Source organism: Bradysia coprophila, unplaced genomic scaffold (assembly GCF_014529535.1).
Source record: "Bradysia coprophila strain Holo2 unplaced genomic scaffold, BU_Bcop_v1 contig_373, whole genome shotgun sequence".
Lineage (NCBI taxonomy): Eukaryota > Metazoa > Arthropoda > Insecta > Diptera > Sciaridae > Bradysia > Bradysia coprophila.
The window spans coordinates 2,898,514-2,911,110 of NW_023503632.1; the positions used below are offsets into that span (position 1 = coordinate 2,898,514).

General features: G+C 35.3%; 1 protein-coding gene across 1 annotated transcript; it reads left to right on the forward strand.

The window, feature by feature from the left end:
• Nucleotides 1–3,189: 3,189 nt before the first annotated feature.
• LOC119082019 lies at nucleotides 3,190–4,350 on the forward strand. Its single transcript, XM_037191337.1, has one exon. It carries the CDS (start codon nucleotides 3,190–3,192, stop codon nucleotides 4,348–4,350), a length of 1,161 nt encoding a protein of 386 aa, XP_037047232.1.
• The last annotated feature ends 8,247 nt before the right edge of the window (nucleotides 4,351–12,597 follow it).

Below are 12,597 nucleotides of genomic sequence, written 5' to 3' on the forward strand. Positions count from 1 at the left end.
ATTTTCTGATAATTGAAAGTCGGTGGAAGCTTAAGCTCGTTTCATTTTTTTCGATAGATTCCGTCAAATAACCATCAATTAAACGATGTCGGTACATCTTCACATTCTTCACATTCAGCGGCCCCAAAAAACACAACAGCTTCAGTACAGTCATCACGTACCAATCAAACACTTCAACCTACCACATCTTCCGTCGCAACTACAATCCGCTCAAATCCATCAACAAGACGATCGACTGTCGTTCCAAACATTGTCTCAGTTGCCACTACATCGGTTTCAACCTCTTCAAACGAAAACCGAATGGACGCGATTCGACAGAAAATGGAAAACTGTTTGACAGCCATAACCAAAAAGGTTAGCGACAAGGCACAGAAATCTCCGCATGGTCCTTTTTTGTCATATTTGGGGACAAGGCTTCAATCAGTTCCAAAGGAAAGTCTTCCGAGATTGGAACGAGAAATTCTAGATCTGATAGATCAATTCGTATCGTAAATTTATTGAAACAAACTAAAATCTAAGAATCTCGTTATAAAAATGACATTGTCTGATCGTAAATTGAACTAAAATGAAAGAATCTCATTGCAAAGATCATTACAATGATGTCCGTCCAATTTAAATGTAAATTAAAATTCAAGAATCTCATTACAAAACATGAACAAATAAAATGAAATCGGAAATCAGATAATTCTATTACTTCAAAAAACAACAATAAAAAACCTGGACACTCAGGTGGATGACTATCAGATTGCTTTTTATAAAACATTGCAAACATAACATCATTGTCTGATTGGTAAATGAACTAAAACCAAACAAAATCTTGTTACATGACATCATTGTCTGATTGGACAATTGGTCTAAAATGAACGAGTCTCATTACAGCATGACTACAATGATGTCCGATTGAAAAATAAATTAAAATCACAAACATCACTGATCTTATGAGCAAATATAATTAAATCTGACAACGAGAGCTCTATTAATACCTTGACAGTATTTGCAGGCTAGATTGAGCATAATCTATTACTTCAAAAAAAACGTGGACATTCCCGATGTGTTTCAGACTTCTTTTTACGAACATTCATTACAAACTTGACATCATTGTATGATTGGAAAATAAACTAAAATCTAAGAATCTCATTACAAGCATGACATCATTTGTCTGATTAGAAATTGATCTAAAATAAAAGAATCTCATTACAAACTTGACTTCATTGTCTGATTGAAAAATAAACTAAAATCCAAGAATCTCATTACAAAACATCACTCATATAGTGAGCAAATAAAATGGAAGTTGACAACGAGAGCTCTATTAATACCCAGACAGGATTTACAAGCTAGATTGGACACAATCTATTACTTCAAAAAACAAAACAAAAAACCATGACATTCCCGATGACTTTCAGACTGCTTTTTACAAAACATTCTTGAGATAGTTCGCATACGTATTCCTGGCAGCACTAGCATATTCGCTTGTATTAGCAGCGGCAAGATTGAGTCCGGATTCGTAAAAGCTTCGAAGCGATTCATTTGTAGAGTATGTGCATCTTTCCTCACGCATGTACCGGATTGCTGCTGGGTCGTCAAAGCTTTTGATGTAGTTATGTAAAACGATCGTGGCCTTCAGAATTTTATCTACATTGACTGGATGCATCTCAATCGGTCCTGTAAATATTTGCCATCGTCGCACCAATATCGCAAATGTATTTTCAATAATCTTTCGAACGCTGCTCTGTTCTTTGTTAAAATTTGCCTGAACATCTGATAAATTCGACTGGTCACCTGCATACGGAGTTAACATGTTCTCTTTTAACGGGAAAGCACTGTCAGCGATAACAAAATATGGAAAGGCGACGCATGTGTGTGGTAAGAACGATGGTGGAGGAAAATTCAGTTTTTTCATGTCAAGCCTTTTACCGAAAGTAGAGTGGAACAGAACTCCTCCGTCAGTTTGTTGACCATAGCTGCCGATGTCGACGTAGACAAAACTCTTGAGTGCATCGCATATTGCCAGCAAATTTGTACTGAAATATTTGCTGTAGTTAAAGTATATAGATCCAGAGTGCGTAGGAGCAAATATTTCGATTAATTTTCCATCCAATGCACCAACACAATTCGGTAGGTTCAACTTTTCGCGAAACTGTTCCTCGATTCGGATCCAATCCTCCTCTTCTGGGAATTTCAAATAGATTGGTTGCAAAACATCCCATATAGCATCGCAAGTTTCCCGTATTATATAGTACGCAGTAGATATCCCTACTCGAAAATTGAAATGAAGACTCTTCAATGAATCGCCAGTCGCAAGAAAACTGAAAAAAATATCAAAATACTTTCACTTTATGATAACGAATTGACTTTGGATCAGAAATATACCGTAGAGTCAGTAGAAGTCTACATTTAGGTGGAATTGCATTAGGAGATGTTTTCGTAATTTTGCTTTCAATCAATTCAAACAAATGATCAAATCTTTCAGGCGACATTCTTGTGAAATTGAAGAACTTTTCGTGGTCGTGAGACAACATCTCTTTAAAAAGATTGTCAAAATGGCCTTGTTCGCGTCGCATTTGATTTAAAGGGTGTACACCCCATCTTTTCACTCCTTTGCGTCGTACTTCTGGATTTTCAGTTTGTAAAAGATATTCCAGATCGATCAAGTTTATGATACACTGCATTATATTGACATCGGTTTCGTCGTCGTCGTCGTCTGGATCGGCATCGCTTTCCTCTTCAAGCTCATTTAAATCTTCGGCGTCACTAGAGTCTTCATCGGAAACCAATTCGATTGTAACTTGAAGGAATTCAGTATACAACAAAAATTCCTCTTCTTCAATAACTTGATCCATTTATCAATAACTTTAGCTTCAAATAACGATTTAAGGGTAAAATCAAAGTTTGTTTTCCAAAGTATTGAATGTACTTTTCACGCTAACAGTTTGTACGACGAAGCCGATAAAACAAAATCAAATTCTCATCGGGCAACATTTCAGTATAAATATCATGGGCTGCTTGTGCAACTACACGAGTAAGATCTACTCATGTAAATACACAAGTGACAAGAATGTGACTTAATCGTAAAAAACACAAATTCGTGTAACAAAGCAACAGTGCAAATTTCACCAGAATTTCAGATAATGTTATTGTACGTCGACGGCAAATGATTTCAAAAACAACGTGAAACGAGGGTATGATGAAATGTTCCACAAAGTGACGATGCAAGAGATGAAACGGTTTGACAGTCTTATGAAACCACATTTGGATGGTCTTAATATTGACACCGACAGATGGATTATCAATTTAACGGACATACAATTGCCATGGTATGTTCAGAATACTCTTGCATTAGGTGATAAGTTTAATTTACCGATGAAGAACAACAAGGTTGCTTCTGAACAATTCATTGCCAACTTTGAACCGAAACTCCAAACGCTTGGTAAAAAGTACAGAGTAGAATTGAGAAACAAAGTGTGTAATGTCATCACCAATTTCAAGAAACTTCCTACTAAACATAGTACGATCGATGAAGTGATTAAGGCTAATCACATTGCAACCGTAACGTTTTTGGCTCAAAACCCTCAATTGCTCGTGCTGAATGCTGACAAAGGGAATGTTACTGTGCTGATGCAGAAATTGGACTATGAAAATAAAATTATGACACTGCTTAGTGATTCAACAACTTACGTACCACTGGATCATGACCCAACCGCATCAATTCAAGACAAAGTCAACAAACTTTTTACACGTTGGCAAGAACAATCGTATATTACTGAAGGCCAAGGCCAATGGTACAGACGATACAATTCAGTATGCTCCAGGATGTATGGGTTGATTAAGATACACAAAACTGGTCATCCAATCAGACCAATTGTGGCAAGCATTGGTTCGCCCACGTACAATTTATCCAAGATGTTCTCTAATATTTTGAAAAATGTGGTTGGAAAATCACACAGGTCAATTAAAAATGGGACGGAATTGGTGAAGAAAATTCGACGAATTAGACTACCACCCAATTATGTGTTGATATCATTGGATGTAGTCTCCTTATTCACGAAGATTCCGAAAGATTTGGTTGTATCAGCCGTTAACAAGAGATGGACAAAAATCAAGAAATTCACCAATCTACCAAAAGATGAATTCATCGTTGGATTAACAATGGTACTTGATGAATGCTGCTTTCAATTTGATGGGAAATTCTATCGTCAAGTGTTTGGTTCTCCAATGGGATCACCTGCCAGCCCAGTTTTCGCAGATTTAGTCATGGAGATTTTAGAAGATGATGTCATTCGAAAGCTGAAATTCAAATTACCTTTCTACTGGCGGTTTTCCAATTCAATTCAATTTCCAATTCACCGTTGAAGAAGAACAGGATTGTAGAATATCCTTCTTAGAAGTGTTATGCATACGTGATGGCCGCAGCATTAAAACTGATTGGTATCATAAAGACACATGGTCTGGCCGGTATCTTAATTTCAAGTCGCACTTACCTTCGTCCTACAAACGCAACACCGTTACACTTTTGACGCAAAAGATTTTCCTCCTTTCCGAACCTGAATTTCACAACAAAAATTTGGATTTGTTAAGAGAAACCCTCAGAAAAAATCTTTACCCAATTGGATTAGTTGAGAGTTTAATGAAAGTGACCAAAGAAAAGTTTGACAAGAATGAAAAAGCGCTGCCGAAAGAAAAACTTCCAATAGTTGCAGTACCTTATGTTAAAGGGTTGTTTGAAAAGCTGAAGAACATATGCAAGAATGACGTTATGCTAATTGGTAAAGGAGACAACACCCTAAAGAAGTCAGTTTTCAGTAAATTGAAAGATCCGACACCGAAGATGAAACAGTCACATGTTGTCTATTCGATTCCACGTAGTTGTGGATGTAGATATGTTGGCCAGACTTTACAGTATTTGAAGTCTAGAACTGGTCAGCATAAATATAACATAGACATCAGTAACAATGAACATAGCGCATTATGTGATCATGCAATTTCTACTGGTCACACGCCGCTATGGGAAGATGTTAAAATTGTCTATCGAGAAAGTAATCAAAAGAAGAGAGACATTCTAGAAATGATTGCGATAAAAAAGACACCGAATTGTCTCAACAAACAGACTGATTGCATGCATATTCTTGCCGTCGACGTACAATAACATTATCTGAAATTCTGGTGAAATTTGCACTGTGTGCTGTTGCTTTGTTACACGAATTTGTGTTTTTTACGATTAGTTAGATACATTAAGTCTAGTATAGTTGAATGTCTGTTGTTTCAGACTTCTTTCATTGATTAATTTAAAGATTTTTGATGTTTGTGACTACCAATGTTTAAGTTTTTAGTAAGTTGACCGGTGATTAGTTTGCTAAGTTGTTATTCTAATGTGAAATTATGTATTTTAGTTTAGCATTGGAGTCGCATATGACGAAGCACACTTTTTAATGCGTGTCTAAACTTATTATATAAACATTCGTGGTATGTGTGTTGCTATATGTTGTATTATGATTAGGTCCTCATGAAATTAATGTTTTCAGCCACTGATGATGGCATCTATTTGATGTCGAAATTAATTTGGCAAAAATAAATTGATTTTGTAACAAATTGAGCGATACCGATTTTCTCTACAAATATTTATAATACGCTCATCGATTTACAATTACACGTAATTTTACTTGACAAAACTCAATAATACTGCATATTTGTGCACATCCAGGTGCGCCGAACAAAACGTTCAAACGAGCGCCAGTCAATTTTTTTCAAATTACAGTCTTTGACATTTCAAATGTCTCACTGTCAAATTTTTCTGAGAATTTCATTGTGTCATTGCGAATTCACAATGACATTCATTGAAAAAAAATGACAGTGAGACATTTGAAATGTTAAAGCCTGTATTGAAATTTAAAAAAAAAAATTGCCAATTCTGACAGGATATCGTTATATGGTTGAACTTGACGAAAAATTTACGAAATTTAACAACTGATTTAGATAGCAATGTAGAGTTAACGGAAAATGTCTTTTGTTTTCAGCTCTTTTCTCATCGTCTTAAAATGTCAAACTTACATCACTGCTGGAAAATTTTCTGAATTGAAATGAATTAAACAAAGAAAATTTGTAGCAAATGCATGTTTCACATTTTAACAAAATGCAACAATAGTTGAGAACACAAGAAATTTTTCGTTAACTTTACTATACAGCCTGGGACAGTCAAAAAAGTGCATTTTTATTCTATACGTGTTTCATCGATTTCAGCTGTTTTGCCATTGTAATTTGTATTGGCTGTATGAGAAAGAATTTATGAAGTTGACCAAAGATTCACTAGCGAATTTTTGACAGTTTTAACTGCTGATTTAGATAGCAAAATGTAAAGTCAACGAAAACTTTCTTTTGTTTTCAGCTCTTAAAATGTTAAACTAGCAATTGCTGCTAAATTTTTTCAATTGAATTGAATCAATCAAGGAAAATTGGTAGCAAATGCAAGTTTTACAAGAGCTGAAAACAGAAGAAGTTTTTCGTTCACTTTACACAGCAGTAACAAGATCGCCCATATCGCAGATGCGAGAGATGGAAACTTGACAGTTGTCACTTAACGAAACGAGCCATCAGAACAGTCGGAGCGTTTGCAGCGACTGAGCCCCGTACAAACCCGTATATCTATTGCGTACGTGACCCTAGTGCGTCTATCACCCTACTTTGACCGTAAGCCTATTGCGCCGCTTAATGTAGTTAAAGTAAAATTATTATGTAATGTGTACATCTTATAAATTTCGCATAGCGCAATTACGAAGCCCCGTACGACGTTCCTTTCAAATGAAACAGAAATTTCAAATCGCCCTAAAAATTTTATTTTTTTGAAGGGCCTAGTATCGGCCTCAGTCCGAGGACCCAAATTTAAAATTTTTTTCAACAACATTCTATTCGGCCTTTGATTACCTTCCAAATGAAACAAAAATTACGAAAAACGGATGAAATTTACTCGAGTTATATGTGAAATACACATAGGGCCCTAGTAGCGGCCTTAGGCCAAGGACCCAAATTTAATTTTTTTTCAACAACATTCTATTCGGCCTTCGATTACCTTCCAAATCAAACAAAAATTACGAAAAACGAATGAAACTTACTCGAGTTCTATGTAAAATACACATAGGGCCCTAGTAGCATTTCACTTCTAAGGCCCTAACTCACGGTCCACTCACCCGATTTTAAAACTTTTTTTTCCTGGAATGGTATTGACAATACCTATCATTTGCCGTGTCATTTACATTTCCATCGTTTATTTTGCCATAAATATCACCAAAAGACCTTAAATCACTTAGGTGGCCCTAACTCACGAAGGGCCGACCCGAATATGCCCATCTTCGAACTTAGCCTCACTATTTCGACTATCTTTCAGGGAAAAAAAAAATTTTTGAAATCAGATTTGATTTACTCAAGATATCGACGTGACAGACGGACAGACAAAATTTTTATTGCAGATTCGTCATCTATGAACATAGGCAAACACTTTGCCCTTACCGTCTGCTTCGAATTCCATCAATTACACACGGCATCGTAATCCTATAAGCCCCTTTGTACTTCGTACGGGGCTAAAAACTTGAGAAACCTTAGAGTAACGTCTACACTTGGCTTGCTAGAGTAAAAATTTTGATTACTGCCGCTCGAAAGTTGCCCGCTATACATGATTGACTGACCGTACATTAGTGAATACCGACAAAGAATCCAAATCAAAATCGTTTGAATAAAACCAATTTTTCACTGCATATGAAAAGTTATTCGTAATAAATAAAAATTTGCTTTTTTTCTGGATTAGTTGAATAGAAGATATGTAATTTCATCAATTTTGTTTATCGTAAAAATAACTTTATATACAATATGCAATAAAAAAACAAAATTGAGCTTTCAATCGACGAATGTTAAATTGAATTGTATATAGAAAAGAATTTCGCTTCAAGCAAATGTTTGTATGTATATATACGATGATGTGCACCATCAATGTTGATTTAACGAAAATTTTCAAAATACAAATACAGCTATTTAGAAGCACAGCAGAATGTTGGCAAAATAGGCTCGCCATTCCCGAAACCGATATACCTGATAAAATTTAAAAAGTAAGTGGATTTCAAAATTGGCCGCTCATCTATGTGTGTGCTGTTCTAATGGAAGACCTTTACAATTAATTAATAATTCAATTTTCAAATTGCGTAAAAATGAAGGCTGCCAGACATCATCATTGTGAAAATATTTTCAAAATATTTTGCATTCTCATCAGTTTAAAATAGAATTGTCGGAGGACGCACTACTTCGCCTATAGAAATCTTTGACCAAACATAGTCTTTTACATAACTCTCGTTTTCGTGTGTTTATTGACCGCAACCTCAACAATTGACCTCAACAAAATTCACACAAAAACTCTACTTTTCATTTTCATCCCGGCTTATGTAATGGATTTTATCACATACGCACGGTGTTCGGATGTCAAAATTACTTACCTAGAAGTTTAATTCAAAAATTACACTTCGGTTCTATGTTGTTGTCTCGTTTTCGCTTATGTGATAAAATAGAGTACACACTTGTCACTATCAGTCTCGGCAAGCCTCGACTTCTTCGTGACAAGTGTGTAATATATATTATCGCATACGCGGTGTGATTCACCGAAAAAATTGTTCACCTAGGATATATAAACAAACATTATACTTCTGTAAATTGTCAAAGTGTCATTCGCATATCTTGTTGTCTCGTTTTCGCTTATGCGATAAAAAAGAATATGCACGTATGACAAGCCGTCTCGGCAAGCCTCGACCGCCTTGTCATACGTGCATAATATTTATTATCTGTCTAGAACGATAATCTCGAGCTTATCCACGCCTTCGGCTAGGGCAATAATGTCCCACACGTCAAAATATCAATCTTGGCAACAGGTGCATAATATATATTATCTGCCTAGGTGAAAAAGTGAAAAAGTGCTATTATTTCGGCGTCGGTAGATAAAATAGCGTATTCACCTCTGTCCAAATGTTTATTGCCTTCGGCTCATGCAATAACTCCCCAAGTGTCTAAATATACATGTGACGCGACGTTTTCGGTCCGCCTGAATGAAAAGTCTGATTCTTGTAGCACAATGTACGTTTGTGTTTTATGAGTAACTTGAACACTATTACCTCTTTCTATTTTTTGTTTTCGGTCTGGCCACCCTTTGTGAAAGCTTGTGTGCATTTGCATGCAAAGAAAAAATCCTGCTAATTTAGCTCATACACGTTACGCGAAATTATACAAATTTTTAACGAACATCTTCGTTTGTTTTTTTAATGATAATAAAATATAAAAAGAAATGATGAACAGAAGGACTTGCATCATAACCATTTTTGAATAAATAAAGTCGGAAATGGAATTAATTTTTTTCAGTTTGTTAAAAGTGCATTTTACGCTGACAGACGCTGTGTGTGCTTTTCAAAAGTAACTTTTGTTTTGTAATACCATTACAGTTTTGCCGTTTTATGCTTACACATTTACATGAATAAAATCTGGATAACATTTCGAATTTTCATTGCCATAAAAAGAAACAGAAGCGACTGCTTTTTTAATGTTTACGAATAATCATTTGCCGGAAATTTATCTTTTCCATTAAAATAATAAAAGAGAATCGCTAAATTTTTCGAAACAACGAAAACGGCATCACATCCTTGTCGTGCTTTGTCGATTATGATTTAGACTCTAATGCTTGATTTCCACTTACCAAAAACGTACTCCGTGTGAGAGGCTAAATTGATTTTTTTTGCTTTGTTTATTTGACAGCTCGCTCTCTCACGGATCTCTCACGGAGTACTTTTTGTTAAGTGGAAACCTCACTTAAAAAGTAAAATCGAAATGAAAAAGAGAGTTTTGAAACCTGATTAAATAAGGCAATCGGTTTTAACCAATTTTCCGAAGAACTATACTTTTGAAAAAATATCGACATTTGAAGAAGCTTTGATTAAAATGCGCTCTCTCTCTCTCTCTCTCTCTCTCTCTCTGTATCTATCAAGTATCGCATATCGATGTCAGTTGCATTTCATTTCGTTCATTCGAAACTGAATGTTACATGTTATCGATCGGCATTCGGCTGACAAGGAAAAGAGTTTGTTTTAGTTGAAAACCGCTTGATTGAAAGGTATGCCTTCAGAAAGTCGAATATTTCCTTTTATTGGTCGCTTTACAATGTGCTTCTGTATCGAATACAGGTTATTTCACTGATGAATACTTTCATCAAAGGAAATTTATGTTTTAAATTTAAAATTGCTCTAGTCGATATGTGTGGCCCATGCCAATCCGCCAAAGTCCTAGAGGCTTATTTTTGGATAATTTAAATAATAAGTCCTGCCCTATCACCTGAACGCTATGATCCTTTATCTGTATTGTATCAGCTTAGAAATTCTTTTATTGCCTATCCACCCGGAATATTGTTGTTACACGTACATTTCCCACCCGCGGAAAGCGGTCGTTACATATGGGAACGTTTTCATTACATCACAAGTGAAGGAATATTCATATGAAAATTCATTACATATCAGGAGATTTTCATTACATACCAGCAGATTTTCATTACTTCAGTAAAAATGTATCGCATGAAATATACTTTAACACTGAAATCGAAACAATACTCGCGATGTTATTTTAGTTTTGATATCACAAACTTTGTCACTTGAATTAAGTGCACACCAATCTAAGCAAATTCATTAAAAACTTTCGAAAAAAATGAAATAAAAAACACAAAAATAAAAGTGACAGCCATTTTGTCTATAGCCATAATTTCAATTTTTTCATCTTCGACGAACACCAATGGCCGCACAATTTTATTTTTGCATTTTTCACTTATTTTCAAAAACACTTAACACTTTTACTTTTATAATCATATATATATTCACTTCACAGCAAAATTTATTGAAACACCACCAAAATCAACAAATATTACGCATGGAATTTTTCTAGCGATTATATCGCATTGGTAACGTCCTAAGTTCACTCAAGCTTCATAATTTGGGTAGTTGCGGTGTGTTTGGTGGCTGCAACGATGTACACACTGAATGAATCGTATGACGTAACCCAAATACGATGAATTTGTGTACATATGTCTAGCCTACATTAAGGCGAGATATCAATTTCGCACCTAACTTTCCTCAGAGAGTAATTACATACTTAGAGGCGTGGTTCGGAAGTCACGTAAAGCCGGTGGTCCAGACTGAACTTGTAATTGGCTGTAAAAGGCTGTTAGAACGGTCTCAAAACCAACAAATAAATAAATAAATAAATAAAATATGAATCTAGCACTTCACAAAAACAAAACAGTCGAAGTAGTTTATCAACATGTCACCAAAACAGTAGTGTTGCCAGTGATGCTTTCGAGATTAATATAATGAATAAGTGTGAGCCGATTTCATCAGCAGACTAGATTCGTTTTTAAACGTTTCAATGCAACAACAGATATTTTTGTTGGTTTTGTTGTATCGGTAGTTTTTATGTTTAGTATTAGTCTGGCAGTGAATGAAATTGAACTCTCAGGTCCTTGGGTGGGAAAATGTACTCGTAACAACAATATTCCGGGTGGATAGGCAATATAACAGCATACATTGGATGCTGCTTGGTAGTTTATTACACTCGGAATCAATTTTGTGAACTCGCGAACTCACTCGTGTGGTTTTAAGCAACAAGCTTTGGAAGCGGTTATTTTGACTCGTGTAGTTGCATACCTCGCCTTCGGCTCGGACATGCAAACTCTACACTTGCCAAAATAACCGTTTCCAAAGCTTGTTGCTTATAACCACACTTGTGAGTTCGGTTCGTATCACAAAATTGATCCCTCATGTAATGAACTACCTCTGCAGCATCCAATGTAATCTACTATTACATATATATGATGCGTACTTCCACTTCACTCGCATCGCTTGCAATCATTCACTTCCACTCACTATTGGGCATAATGTCGTTTATGTTTTCACAAAAGTCTGCAAACGGAATTACTGTTTCAGCCTTTAGCAATACATTTAAGATCCCCACTGAACAGTAATAAATATATAAAACAACAGTCCGTATGCGTTACTTCCTACGTCATCAAAAGATGTGTGCCGCATATAATACCGTTACAAAAAAAAAATGTATCAATTGTGAATACACTGCGAATATAAATTATCTCATTTAAAGTTCTCCCCCACTTTTTTGCGCAGTGTAGGATATTAACTGGCACTTTGAGGCAGATAGAAACAGCGGAACAGATATCCATAATTGCTGGTAAACAAATAAGTTATTTTTTTCTAATTGGTTTTCAGACCCATAAAAAGCTGAATATTTAATGTAATGTCTTTGTGTTGTTATGGCTTTCTTACAGACATTAAAATCACCAAAGTACACTTAATGGTTTTGGTTTTGCTTTCTTTATTATATTTTGTGTGTTGTGTGTTGTGTTGTGTTGTAGAGGAAAAAAACATTTTTTCATAAATTAGCACATTACTTTAAATAACCATCATCATTCGTGAAACAAAATATAAAAATATTTTTATCATAAAAATGAGTTTTGCGGTGTGTAACTTAATTCTACACTCCGCCATCATCCACACAATGCCATATTATATATTTTGTATGGCA

Bases quoted from the DNA above. Each gene is read 5' to 3' on its own strand.
- LOC119082019 (XM_037191337.1), top strand. From the start codon at position 3,190: ATGTTCCACAAAGTGACGATGCAAGAGATGAAACGGTTTGACAGTCTT.